The sequence below is a fragment of the Podarcis liolepis genome (assembly GCF_965112155.1).
Source record: "Podarcis liolepis genome assembly, chromosome: 5".
Taxonomy (NCBI): Eukaryota; Metazoa; Chordata; class Lepidosauria; order Squamata; family Lacertidae; genus Podarcis; species Podarcis liolepis.
In genome coordinates, this window is record NC_139556.1 from 18,404,003 (window position 1) to 18,418,568 (window position 14,566).

General features: G+C 42.6%; 2 protein-coding genes across 5 annotated transcripts in view; one reads left to right on the forward strand and one right to left on the reverse strand.

Moving 5' to 3' along the window:
* The window catches only part of SAMD8 (sterile alpha motif domain containing 8), a 48,882-nt gene that overhangs the window by 16,668 nt on the left and 17,648 nt on the right, over positions 1 to 14,566 (forward strand). Inside the window, exon 1 of one of the 4 annotated variants that reach the window (XM_083502753.1) lies at positions 7,264 to 7,474. The exons of 2 other annotated variants lie outside the window; for them this stretch is intronic. In XM_083502753.1, coding sequence (XP_083358879.1) covers positions 7,412 to 7,474 — 63 coding nt within the window. In that variant the 5' untranslated portion in view covers positions 7,264 to 7,411. Of the gene's footprint in view, positions 1 to 7,263; positions 7,475 to 8,209; positions 8,448 to 14,566 lie in introns of those variants that run through there. One more of the 4 variants, XM_083502754.1, reaches the window with a different exon arrangement.
* Positions 569 to 6,153, reverse strand: LOC310706603 (dual specificity protein phosphatase 13A-like). Its single transcript, XM_083502917.1, has 3 exons — positions 5,738 to 6,153; positions 3,514 to 3,731; positions 569 to 1,656 (listed from the first exon to the last, which is right to left on the reverse strand). The coding sequence occupies exons 1-3, from the start codon at positions 5,896 to 5,898 to the stop codon at positions 1,433 to 1,435; spliced, it is 603 nt and encodes a 200-aa protein (XP_083359043.1). The 5' UTR covers positions 5,899 to 6,153; the 3' UTR covers positions 569 to 1,432.

Genomic DNA, 14,566 nt, shown 5'->3' on the forward strand with positions numbered 1-14,566 from the left:
AGCCGGCTTACGGATTTTGAGCAACACAAGCAGCAAAACTGTTATTTATTAAGGGTTCTACACTCCTGCTGTGCTTGCCAATATTATATTTCTCATCAGTGAATCCACCTGAGCCGACAATTTAAAACGCTGATGCACTATTTCATATTTTAGAGCAGGTTGGGGGAATTTGAATTCAGAAGAGAGCAAGATTTCAACAAGGTCCGAATGTGTGGCTGACACTTGGAAACATTCAAGGTTAAATTGCAGAAAAGCAAAATGTTTTAACAGCATTTGCTGTGTTTTTTTTTTTAAACAACAAAATAGTACACCAACACTTTCAATACAAATGTCTCCCTCAGATACTGTACAGTGGTGCCCCGCAAGACGTATGCCTCGCAAGACGGAAAACCGGCTAGACGAAAGCGTTTTCCGTTTTTGAGCTGCTTCGCAAGACAAATTTCCCTATGGGCTTGCTTCGCAAGACGAAAACGTCTTGCGAGTGTTCCGATTTCCCCCCGCTCCCCCCCTTTTTCTAAGCCGCTAAGCCTTTAATAGCCGCTAGTCCGCTAAACCACCAATAGCGCTAATCCGCTAAGCCGCTAATAGGGTTGCTTCGCAAGACGAAAAAACCGCTAGACGAAGAGACTCGCAGAACGGATTATTTTTGTCTTGCGAGGCACCACTGTACATTTCTTTATTTTTAAACCGATGATTTTGTGGCTTCAGCACAATGGCTGATCAAGTTGTAGAACCAAGGATTTAATGTCACATACTCTGAAATAAAAGGGGTAATAACCCATTCCCATGCTGCCTAAATATGAGACAGGTCTATCAATAACTAAGCCACGATAGCTTAGTGGAATCCCCACAGATAAAGTTTATTTCTGGAGACTAGTTGCTGGATAGCGCAAGTGGGAGAAGGCTGTTTCCTTCAGGGCCCAGTTCTGTACTTCCCAGAAGCATTAGGCTGACCACTGTTCAAAACAGGATGCTGACTTAGAACCACTGATAGGTGCATTTGAAGGTAAGCTCCCAGTGCCAGTCAGCTGATTGGACTACTGCAATGCACTCTACGTGGGGCTATCTTTGAAGGTGACCCAGAAACTACAATTAATCCAGAATGCGGCAGGTAGACTGGTAACTGGGAGCGGATGCCGAGACCATCTAATACCAGTCCTGAAAGACCTACATTGACTCCCAGCAACCCCATAGTCACCTTTGACTGGACATAACCATCCAGAGGTCCTTTACCCCCCCCTCTCTGTCTCTGCGTATTTTTATTTCATCATACCATAGAAAATCTGATAATTAAAAAGAAAGAAAGAACGAAGCCGAAAGGAGAGAGCACAGACTGATATTTCGATGATGATAGAAAAAGACAACGAAGATCACACTTTTATGAAAACATTCTGTGACATTGAGGCTTGAAAATGACCTGCTTTCCTGATCATCAGGCATTTGTTTCCTTGCTTTCTTGCTTAGTGCTTTTTTTGTTTAGCTGAATGTCCAAATTTCTCAGTTGCTTCAGGAACCCTTGATTGGGGAAAATCCACCGATGTTCTTTCACTGCCTGAATGGCTTTAACCAAAGAGAAGCGATGGTAAATCATGAGGTATGCCAGCACCAACGAAGACGACCTGCTTATCCCCACAGCGCAGTGCACGAAGATTTTAGCTGCAAACGAAGAAACAGTGTTGTTTTTTAAAGCATCTTTAAGAGAATTCAAATGTTTCCTAAACAAGTACTTTTAACAATTGTTGCATCTAATCCCAGCAGCTACGGTAATACTGTATAAATTTATTCTCCAATCAGGGAGCTTATTCTCATTTATACCTAAATTGTGGGGCTCTACACAGCTTGTGTGAAGTTTTGGTTAATTGAGATCTTCTTGGGCTTAATCCACACTCGCAAAACAAACACACAAGGTAAAACACAGGTGAATTCCTTCAAAATATGGTTTTGTTTGGTGGTGTCTATAAACAGGCAAAACCTCTTTCTTTTCTCTCTCTTTTATTGCACAATGTAAGCTGTGTTTTATACCCCATTTATAATTTTATCATTGTACCCATTTCATTCGCTCCCTGATTTGTTATGTTTCTTTTGACTTTATTATCAAAAGCTCCTTGTGTCGAATTTTTATTAGACTGTTTGTTCGTTTCCTCTGTGTGTATTGTTTGTTTTTCTTGTTCATTTTTTTTTAATTAAAAAAACCCAAAACTGGCATGGGGTAAAGGTTCCAATCGTTACCCCACTTACCTGGGCATAACCAGCATTGAATTCACTAACTTACTACTGGGTAAAATTGGTTAGGATTGGAGCCCAGGCCGCCTCCTCCCAGCACTGTAGCCATAATCTCATTTGGGAGTCCTATGAGCTGAGAGAATCAATTGGATAGTACTGTTGCAATTGATGAAATGACGAAACAGGAGAGGAGTGCTATCTGTTGTAGCTGAGTAAGAACTGCCAAAGTCAGGCACAAATACATTGAGTTTGAATCCTGACAAGACAGAAGTACTGTTTTGGGGAGACGGGGCGAGTGGGTGTGGGGGACTCCCTGGTCTTGAATGGGGTAACTGTGTCCCTGAAGGACCAGGTGCACAGCTTGGGAGTCATTTTGGACTCACGGCTGTCCATGGAGGTGCAGGTCAATTCTGTGTCCAGGGCAGCTGTCTACCAGCTCCATCTGGCCACAAACTGAGACCCTACCTGCCCGCAGACTGTCTCTCTAGAGTGGTGCATACTCTGGTTATTTCCCGCTTGGACTACTGCAATGTGCTCTAAGTGGGACTACCTTTGAAGGTGACCCAGAAACTGCAATTAATCCAGAATGCAGCAGCTAGACTGGTGACTGGGAGTGGCCACTGAGACCACGTAAAACTGGTCCTGAAAGACCTACATTGGCTCCCAGTACGTTTCCGAGCACAATTCAAAGTGTTGGTGCTGATCTAAATGGCCTCGGCCCAGTTTACCCCCATCGTTCAACCCGGACACTGAGGTCCAGCGCCGAGGGCCTTCTGGCGGTTCCCTCACTGCGAGAAGTGAGGTTACAGGGAACCAGGCAGAGGGCCTTCTTGGTAGGGGCGCCTGCCCTGTGGAATGCCCTCCCATCAGATGTCAAGGAAATAAACAACTATCTGACTTTTGGAAGACATCTGAAGGCAGCCCTCTTTAGGGAAGTTTTTAATGTCTGATGTTTTATTGTATTTTTAATATTTTGTTGGAAGCCACCCAAAGTGGCTGGGGAAACCCAACCAGATGGGAGGGGGAATAAATATTATTGTTGTTATTGTTGTTGTTGTTGTTGTTGTTGTTGTTGTTGTATTCTATTTATTGCTCTGGGAGAGTTAAACATGACCTTAAATATCTGCTATTTAAGTCCATGAGACTATAAAGTACAAACCCAACAGCAACACCAGAGCTGCCAATCCTCCCCTAACTTCCAGCTCTCCAGAAAGAAATAGCAGTGAAGTACCAAATTGCCAACACAACACAACATAATATTGACATTTGTGACGAATGTTGCTTCTCTACCTCCTGGTGTGGTCAAGGCTTTGTGTATAAATTCTGCCGCAGGGTAAAAATATGGAGTCATATCAAAATCAGGAAGGTCATCGGCCGGTACACCATAGTATTCAATCGTTGTGCCGTAAAAATCATGGGGTTCGTGGCAAAATATTTTGCCATGTGCAGCATTTAAAACATGGCTAATGCCCATTTTCCATAAACCAAATCTGCTGTGCGCCGTAACACTGAAGAAAAGACAAAACAGAAAGTGAGAGGCAGACAGATTCAAGAAGAGTCCTGTTTTCCTTTCAGGCTTTCCCCTCTAACTTGTGGTCTGGGTCCTCTCACATTCTATGAAGAAAATAGCCCACATTAAGGAACAAAGATTTCAGTAAGATTTAATGAATGAATGAACTTTATTACGGTCACAGACCAGGATTTAAAACAAACAAACAAACAAAAAACAAACAAACAAACAAACAAACATATAAATAAAATAGCAGTTAGGATTTTTTTTTAAACTGATAAATGTTGGAGCAAATAAGGACAAAGGAACAAGCATAGGATAAAACATCTGAATAAAATACAAGATTAAACACGGATAATGGATGGATAAAAACTGATAATTAAAACAGATAAAAACAAATTAAAACATGCAGTTAAAACAACTGTAAGAGCATAAAACTAAAAGACTCGCGGTTAAAACAACTATAAGAGGCTGCAGAGTAGAAGCCTCTGAAATAGAGGACACACAGCATTAGAAACTGATGTGCAAATATGGTTAAAACAGACAATTAAAGCAATGTACAAAAATAAATTTAGAAACAATGTGCAGCAATAAACTATCCCAGGGAGTTGACTCAGAGTCACCCATGGAACCGAGTTTGGGGATTTTCATGCCGGACTATTTTGAGTTGGGCGATGGTCTGCGCCTACAGATTTAACGAATGAATATTCAGAACATAAGAAGAGCCTGCTGTAATAAGCCAGTGGCCCATCTAGTCCAACATGCCGTTCTCACAATGGCCTCTTAGATGTCTATGGGAAGCATGAAGCAGGATCTGAGCTCAACTTCATTCCCCCCTCCTGTGGTTTCCAGCAATTGTTATTCAGAATCATACTGTCTCAGATTGATGGCACGACACAGTAGCCATTGATAGCTTTCTCCTCCATGAATTTGTCTGATCATCTTCTAAAGCCATTCAAGTTGGATGCCGTCACTGCCTCTATTAGCGCAGATTCCAAAATTTAACTTTGTACTGTGTGGCAAAGGGCTTTATTTTGCCTGTCCTCAATATTTGAACATTCAGCTTTGTTGGAAATCCCCATGTTGTGGTGTTAGGAACTGCATCTTTTTTTTTCAGATTAAAATTTTACAGTCCAACATACAACATAAAAACAAGATTCCAAGGAATCTCTTGGACTTCCGTCCTCTGCTTTGTGGGTCCTGTTATTAATCATTTCCTCCTGCATCTTTTATGATAGTCCAAATTTTTTTACCTCTCCATTGTGTTCAAAATTAAACTACAAGTGAAATTCCAATCCTACGTTAGGCACTGAATCATGGTACATCCATGGACTTGGAAGCAACTGTGGTGTCAGGTTTAGGGTTCCAGTAGCCTCACCAGAAATGTGACAGATAATTGGTTACTGGGAATGAATAAACAAGTCTAGATGTGTGTTTACACTGGAATCAGAGCTAGACAATTAAAGCAACCGAAACAGTCAGGCAAAGGTAATGAGAAGTCACAAGGGAGGACTAGGTCACTCTGAAGGGGACGGAAGCCACACTGACTGAACTCTTTCGCCTTTTTCATATACCAACTGCATGGCCTTCAGCCATGTGTCACCGCAACTGTGAGGGCTAGAAATTGCTTTTTTTAAAAAAAGGAATTGGTGGTGGGAAGAAAGGTGATGCACTGAAGAATCCAACATTTTGTTCCAGATTCTGTGTGGCATTCTGAATGCACATGAAACAAAATACATAAATTGCTTACGGCTGCGTAACAATTAATTGCAAGACTGTCTTCTCAAAGAAGCCAGGATGATGTGCAATCCTACCACCGGTTATGTGTCAGAATGCCCCATTGGTTTAAATGAGGTATAGTCATGCATAACAAGGTACTGGACCCAACCAGATCACAGAACGACACATTCCTTGGAAGGGGCATTGACTTGGCTGCAGTAGTTATGTTGGCGGAGCTCTTAAGCACTGCCAAAAAAATGCTGAGTTCCACAGAGATATACTTACTGGTCTCCTAAGAAAAGGTTAGGCCATACTTCATCAACATGGTTACAGGAAGGCCTCCCAGTATTCAGGAGCTGTTCTAGATCTTTAAGAGTGGGGGTCTCAGCTGTGGATGTTCCAGAACAGTCAGGGTCTTTGGAGAGGGACACACACTCTTCAGCCATCCTTATTAAAGTAGCAACTGTCCCCTCTGAAACCTGAGAAAGTGGTCCAGGCTTGCTTGTTTAATGCACTTTCTCAGGCTGCGTGCTTGTCATTTTGAATTTATTGGACAGGTGCTGGGCCGCAGCAAAGCACCCAACGTGTTAAATCAAAGCTTGGAAAGGAGGTGCCATTTTTGCACACCCTGAAGGCAAACAGGCATTCAGCAATGGTCATTGTAGCTGAAAGGCAAAGTCTGCTGAACAGAAGAGGAAATACACAGGAGCATGATTTCTGGCAGAGATGATCTCTCCAGTCTCATGCGTTCTCTTGCCAGTGTGGTGTAGTGGTTAAGAGTGGTAGTTTTGTAATCTGGCGAACCGGGTTCGCTTCCCCGCTCCTCCACATGCAGCTGCTGGGTGACCTTGGGCTAGTCACACTTGTCTGAAGTCTCTCAGCCTCACTCACCTCACAGAGTGTTTGTTGTGGGGGAGGAAGGGAAAGGAGATTGTTAGCCGCTTTGAGACTCCTTAGGGTAGTGATAAAGCGGGATATCAAATCCAAACTCTTCTTCTTCTTCTTGCACAGGAGATATTAATTCCCTCTCAATCAAGCACTCTTCATTCATACATTATTGCCATGGATTGGACAGGCATTTTTATTTTTGTTTTTTTTCTCTGGACCCCTGGCTGCCAAGTTGAGCAACATCTGTTGCAAGCCTTAGGTGAGCTTTACAGAGGATAAGATGGAGCTTTTTCTTTTTGCAAAGGGCAATATTCAGAAGAAGAAGAAGAAGAAGAAGAAGAAGAAGAAGAAGAGGAGGAGGAGGAGGAGGAGGAGGAGGAGGAAGAAGAAGAAGAAGAAGAAGAAGAAGAAGAAGAGGAGGAGGAGGAGGAGGAGGAGGAGGAGGAGGAGGAGGAGGAAGGAATATTCAGAACCTCCTAAGAAGAGCTTGCTGGAATAAGCCAGGGGCCCTTCTAGTCCAACACCCTGTCCTGAGAATGTTATTTTTTTGATAATAATTGTTATTAGTTTTCAGTTATATTCCAATAATAGCCTCGTTATAACAATACCAACTTATAATCACATTACTAAAACCAATCATTCAAATACTAAATTATATCATTTAGGTAGCCACCCACGTGCGAGAATTGATGACTGATTATATTTTCTGCGTTCCAAAATCTTACTAATTTCCATTACATTCTGGTCATCATCATAATACCTTTAAACAACAACTGCAATAGTAATAACTTCCATTTGTGTTGTCACATTAAATGATTTATAGAACTACATGTGAGGCATTCAAACTATATCCTCGTTCTTCCTGTGTGGGGCAATTAATTCTGTCCGAGGTGTTTCTTCCTGTCCTTGTGAAATGTCATCTCTACCTTTTTCTGGTTGTTGCTGTTCTCCTTCATGCCTTGGGTATCCCGTGCTGAGATTTATTACTAAGATCTTCAGAAATATGCATTGCGTCACATGAATTATGACAGCTAGGAAGTGGAAGGAGCAAGCAGAATATAAAATGGAAGAATGGGATGGAGAGGTGCAGGATATACAGTAGCTATTAATGATAAATTAACACGTGCCATTAAGGTAAGCTGGGGAATATGCAGGAGAAACGATTTTGAGGAGATCTGGAAGGTGTTTGTAGAATTTGTACTGTTAAAACGGAAAGGGGGTAAAACCATCGCAAGAGATGTTGAAATTTTGGGAGGCTGGATAGTTACAACGGAATGGTCTCCGTGGTGGGGTACACATTTTTATTCTCAATTATTTGCGATTATTACTTTGTCAAAATAAAATAATAATAATAAAAAGAAAACAAATTTTAAAAGGGGCAAGCGGAATATAAAATGGAAAAATTCTATAAAGAGGTGTGGGATATAGCCATTAATGATAAACTGACATGTGCCATTAAGGTAAGAGGGGGAATATACAGGAGAAATGATATGCAGGAGATACGGAGGGTGTTTGTCGAATGTGTACTGTTAAAACGGAAAGGGGGTCAAACCATCGCAAGAGGTCTTGATATTTTGGGAGCTTGGATAGTTACAATGGAATGGTCACATTTTTATTCTTATGTATTTATAATTATTACTTTGTCAATAAGGAAAATATCAAAATAGATGCATTACACCAGACTGCTGATTATTTGCTTTAAGCCAAGCATATGTACTATTTACAGGCTGCACGCGAATCCTCCGCGCGCAGGCGAGGCGGGAGGGTGACGTGGGCGTGGCCCCGCCGGCCCCGCCCACTTCCGCCTGCCGTCTCGTCCCCTTGTTTGTTTGTTTTTCTTGCGGAAGCTGCGTCAGTGCCTGGCCCCGCCTTTTCCGCTACGTAGCCGCGCCCGGTTGGTGAGTGGGTGGGCCGGTTGCCTGGCAGGGTCGAGCAGCTCCGCCGTCGCTGCCGCCGCAGCCTCCCAGCCGCCTCAGTCCCAGCGGCGACCCCTCCGTGCGATGGCGAAGGCGCACCGGCGGCGGCAGAAGAAGCAGCAGCAGCGAAGCCCTCGGCCTCTCCCTGCCGACACGTAGCGGGGCCGCGTCGCCCGGTGAGGAGGGAGCGGGTAGGTTCCGGCTGGCTCGGCCTCGCCGCCAAGGCGCTTGCGAGGGGAGTTTCGGCTTCTGAGGGGTGTGTGTGAAGAAGGGGAGGCGGCGGAGGCGGGTTTCGTTCGTTGGCTGGCCGGCCGGCCGGCTCTGCCTTTAGCAACGGCTGCTGTGTGGAGCCGAAGGGAGCTTCCACAGCCGGGAGCAGTCTACCCTTCGCAGGCTCAGCTGCTGCTTCTCCCGAGGGAGCCGAAGAAAGGGGGGTGGCGGGTTCTAGCTATCGGGGCGCGGGCTTTCCCGTTTCGAAGAATTTTATATTTTGAAGGGTGCTATCGTTTCTGCAAGATATATGATTTTGAAAAACGAAGTTAGAAATTTAATTATTGAGGGTTACAAATAGGTAGACTTGCCTAAGGGTGCAAAATAGCCAAAGGGTGCAAAGTAGCCTGGTCTAAGGGTTCAAATTAGCCGGCTAGCTTATTTTTTTAGTTGTTTTGTTAATATTGTTAACATAGATGGTAGTTGTTTTATTTGGGGTTTGGAGTTGTTTTACCGCTGATTTGTTAAGTATTCTATACCATTTATGCTGTACAGTATTCGTGAAGTTCCTTTATGTTATTTTTGTCTTATATTCGTAAGCCGCTTTGGGATTTGAATAAAAAGTGGCATGGAAGTAGAATCAATCAAAATAACATTGTTTAAGGGTGCAAAACGGCCTGCTGCAAAATAGGCTAGTGTAGGGGTGCAAAACAGCCCTGCTCCAGCACTTCTGGGGGTGGTTATCTCTGCCTTGCTTGTGAGCTTCCTGGGGTATTCCGGACACAAGACGGGTAGGCTGGATGACACTTTATTTATTATTTTTATTTACTTAGTTTCATTTGTTGAATTTATATACCGCCCTATACCCGGAGATCTCGGGGCGGTTCACACAATAAAATCAGAATATAAAACCACAGAATGCATAATTGGAAGAAAAGCAACAACAATAACCCAATAACACAACCCCCCCCCCAAAAAAAAACCCACCCCAAGCTTTAAAAGTCTAATCCAGCAGGGTTGTTTTTCATAAAAAAAAAAATTGCAGAAGGCGCAGCTTTAAATGCTCGCTGAAGAGCACTGTCCTCTCTGGGAAGCAGCCTTTCCAGGGCTGCCAGGATGATGTGATCTTCTACCCAAACTTAAATGTTCAACATGCTGTTTCACAACATGTGCTCTGGCTGTTGCATTTTGTACTCCACAACAGCCTGTACTGTACTGGCATTTGAAGTTCAGTAGGTTTGGGACAAACTTCATGTTGCAGGAATCTTTTAAACTGCAGTATGCAGTTGCAGAGGCAATCAGAGTTGGGGTGGCAGAGAATGTGAAGGGGTTTTACCCTTTTGCTTTAAACCAGGCTCCAGAGGAAAATTGCCTTCCAGCTACTATTTGGCATGGGAGGAGAGCTGCTAGCTGTGCCAGCAATCAATATTGTAGCTTATTGGAGTATTTTCATAAGCTGTAAAAGCTTTTGTTCTGTGTTCTCAGGCTCCTGTAAAGGGAGGTGGTGAAAGGGCTTTAAAATAATTAGAATAACGCGGCTGCAGCCTGCAGGTGAGTCCTGCCATCTTCTCTGTAAGGAAGTCTTTCTGTGTCCTGGGACAACTCCTAACTAATGTGAGGGTTTATGGAACAATATGTGCATTATACTTCACTGCACAAGTTGATCTTGCAAGTATTCCACTTTTCATTAGGAGAGATAAAGTATTGTGTAAAAGTGTTTCCACTTTTCCTCAATGTAATTTTTCCCCATTAAAAAAGGGGGGGAACCATTTCCCCCTCATTCTTCATATCTCATTCCTGCAGGAGAGATCAAATTGCAAGATCATATCCATACTGCTTTAGTTGGTGTCACATCTCTGTTTTTTGTTTTTATGGATGCCTAGTAATTTTTTAGTAGCAATACTAGTAAATGCCTTTCCAATAACTTTGTTAGCATTCTGAGTTTGTATGCTTTTATGTGCTGGGGAACACTCTAGAATTACTTGAAAAGTAAGCATGTATTTTTCCAAGTTATGTTGTTGTGTGTCTACCAAACAGGTGACAGAAGCTTTAAAGGTAAAGGGACCCCTGACCATTAGGTCCAGTCGTGACCGACTCTGGGGTTGCAGCGCTCATCTCGCTTTATTGGCCAAGGGAGCCGGCGTACAGCTTCCGGGTCATGTGGCCAGCATGACTGAGCCGCTTCTGGTGAACCAGAGCAGCACACGGAAACGTCGTTTACCTTCCTGCCGGAGCGGTACCTATTTATCTACTTGCACTTTGATGTGCTTTCGAACTGCTAGGTTGGCAGGAGCAGGGACCAAGCAACAGGAGCTCAACCCGTCGCGGGATTCGAACTGCCGACCTTCTGATCGGCAAGCCCTAGGCTCTGTGGTTTAACCCACAGTGCCACCCGCGTCCCTGACAGAAGCTTTGGGTTACTATAACAACAACAATAATAATTTATTATTTGTACCCCACCCATCTGGCTGGGTTTCCCCAGCCACTCTGGGCTGCTTCCATAGAAACCAAAAATACACTAAAATATCACACGTTAAAAACTTCCCTGAACAAGGCTGCCTTTAGATGTCTTCTGAATGTCAGGTAGTTACTTATCGCTTTGACATCTGATGGGAGGGCGTTCCACAGGGCAGGTGCCACCACCGAGAAGGCCCTCTGCCTGGTTCCCTGTAGCTTTGCTTCTCGCAATGAGGGAACCGCCAGAAGGCCTTCGGCGCTGGACCTCAGCGTCCGGGCAGAATGATGGCGGTGGAGACACTCCTTCAGGTATCCTGGGCCGAGGCTGTTTAGGGCTTTAAAGGTCAACACCAGCACTTTGAATTGTGCTCAGAAACGTACTGGGAGCCAATGTAGGTCTTTCTATAAATTTCCTTTAGATGCCTTTTGCATTACTTGGAACTGTTGTAGTTTGTTCTTCAGGTTTGCTGAGTTAACCTTTATTCCTCTCTTCATATTTCCTGCAAGGGTGGTGCCAATGTAAGGAAAACTTCTGGCACCTTGCTTAGCAGAGAATCGAGGAGGCATTCCCAGCTTTTTCCTGTTGTGTGAAACGAGGAAAGATCATGCAGTTCTGCTTGCTCTAGTCTAGTGTATATCTGCCTTTCTGTTGAGCTGATTCAGCCTGTGGATCATTGCCATATATTATTCAGTAGATCTGTAGGACGCTGATAATTAAAGCACAGCTATTACTTAAAAGTTGGTTTTTGGTTTTTTCCCTTTGTAGAGTAGGGGAATGTATTGAGGATGTTGCTGCTTATCAATATCACATTCTTTGGTAACGTATAGATTGCATTATGCCACTCATTCACACTCGTAAAACATTTAACATTTAGAATGTAAACTTAGATTGTCATTACAACAGTCAGCAGTTCTAAGATCAATTTTCATTGAAATATGTGTGTCTGCGCTAATGTTTCTTCCTGGAGTAAGTAAACACATTGGCACTTGTCGTGAGGACCAGGAAGGCAAAGAAGTATGGTAGCTTCTACATACTTAGCCCTTGGAGTAGCATTGGTTAGTGAACTGCATGAAAATGACATACTCTATGAAACGCACAAACATTTATGTACATTTGGACAAGTGGCTTTTCATATACTGTATACCCAAGTAGACATTTATTATGGACATTAACTTGTCGTGTCTTTTGTTTGACCTGGCCCTTAATGTTTCTTAATCCTTCAACTTGCTTGCAGTTATTTTGCTTGTTAAATGGTGGTCCTCTGTTAATATAAGGTCATGGGATCAAGATCAAAATGTTTATTCGGCTTTACGCCCATCATAAAGCACAACACACAAAACAAATCAAATAAAACAGCGGTCTCGTACAAGCCGCAAGTAATATAACACAATTCACAGCTCACAAGGACAAATATTGGCAATTCAAAAGAAAAATTTAAGATTAAGATTAAAAATTTAGAAACTTCGCTAAAATCAATATCGGATGTCATTATCGAAAATTCTTATAACTATCAATAATCAGCTAACATTCCATTCCATCTCTTGTACGAGAGGACGGCTGTTAGGAATTTAGCAACCTGTAGGGTAATATAAGGATCCACATCTTGAAGAACCCAGGCAAGCTGTAGGTTTACTGGTTTGTCAGCCATAGGCTGGATTATGGAGTTTAATATACTAGCACGAACTGAACTGTACATAGGGCAGATAAACATAACATGATGTAGAGATTCAGATGTTTTCATTTCACAAGCACACGTTGAAGGGACTTGGCCCTTAGTGAATCTATGTCTCAGCACGTTTGTTGGAAAAACATTGAACCTAGCTCTAATGAAGGCATATCGGTGAGATGCGGCCATAAGCGATGTTAAGTAGGACGGAGCACGGTAGATAGGGGTTATGCCGAGATTTAACGGCGAGCAGGCTCCACCACCAGCTTAAGGTCATGAGAGTAATTCAGCTATCTAGAGTTGGCATATTACTGCTTCAAACGGGTGTGAGAAATCAAATAGTATCATTAACTTTGAGATATTGGAGGAATCGAGCTTTGTTTTCCTGCCAAGGATTTCTGTGTATTGTGCAGCATTCCCACTTTTTTATCAGCTGGATGTGAAAAGTTTTGAAACTTAGATAGCTTCAGGTGTGAACATGCTCTCTTTCTACAGTATATTGGCAAGCTCTCCCTCTGCAGGAGGCTCAATTATCTTCTTTCTCTTGAAAGCCATGTCGGATTGGATATCTTGGTAACTAAATATAAAAGAATGATTGGTGTAACCAGCCAGTGAAGACACACAATCCAGTTTTATAGCACAGTATGTACTTTTTAACTGACCTGGAAATTCAGGTATAATTTGTGTTATTTATATCTATCTTATTAAAACATAGCTTGCCTTGTAACATCACTGTTAATAAAAGCAATTTAAATAAGTAGACAAGCAAAATACCCAAAGCAGCAGTCATGTACCCATTGCAAATGGCCTGGACCATGCTGAATAAGGTTAAAAGCCATAGGTTGCCACCGACATATATCAGTGCAGTTGTTACAGAGTTGGTTGAAATTCTTATATAGGTGCAGTTAACTTAATACAGTAGGTGTTGCATAAATTATTCCGTCTTGCTTAGAATGTGAATAGCAAGTGGCTATGACAGTTATTTAAGAACCAGTCCCAGTGTAATAACTTGGGTGGTCTCTCAGTACTCACATCCCTTCTGTATTTTGTAAAAGTAGAGGTATTTATTCCTTCCATAACTCTAGTCCAGCTCTTTATATGTTCTGGCAGTGTATATATATTAATGAGTCTTTGTACTTTGCTGTAGTTGGCTAAACTTTCTAGTTGTAGAACCAATTTACATACTGATTTTTAGTCAGGCACGGGGTTGGAATTTCAGGAAGTGTACTGGATGAATTGGAAACAAGAAGCATTTTGGAAGGAACCTTTCCCAGGTTGTAGCTGTTACATGTCTACTGCATATTTGAAATGATTATAATTGGCAGCCTTACTGCTAGACGTGATTAGTCTCAAATGATGACTAAGCTTGATAGATACTGTCTCTGATACTGTAATCCAGTTTTAATTATTAGAAACCAAAACGCGATAGAAATTCTTTGGAACTGTTTGCAGTTTCTTCTGTCTGAGAGCTGGGGGATCACATACCTTTACAGGAGCTAAAACTCACAATACACGAAAAGTAGAAAACATTTGTTCCTGTCTTCCTTTGGCTTTTTTTCTTTTGATTTGTCTCTTTGCTCCTGTGCTTTGTTTCAGGTGTAGTTATGAAGATCATCTTGGGAAAGGTGGGCCATGTATTGCTTGAAATAGCAGGGCAGGATGCCTACTCCCCAGAAAAATTATTTGAAAGAGCAAGCCGTGGTATTTACCTAAGTAGCCAACATGAATACCACAGTGTATCTTCTGATGTCTGTCTAGATGTAGTTGGTTCTACTTTGAGGTACTGGCTTAACCCTTTGTAGAACCCAGCAGGTAAAACTTGTTTGCAGGTGTCACCAACATGGTTTCAGCAGGTCCACACCTACCTGCAGAGTTCTTCCCTGGCATCCACAGAGTCCTTTTCCCTCACTGAAATTAGGCTTAGAAGAAGCATTCTGTTGCAGTCAGTAGAGCAGGTTATAGTGTAGGCTTGGTCA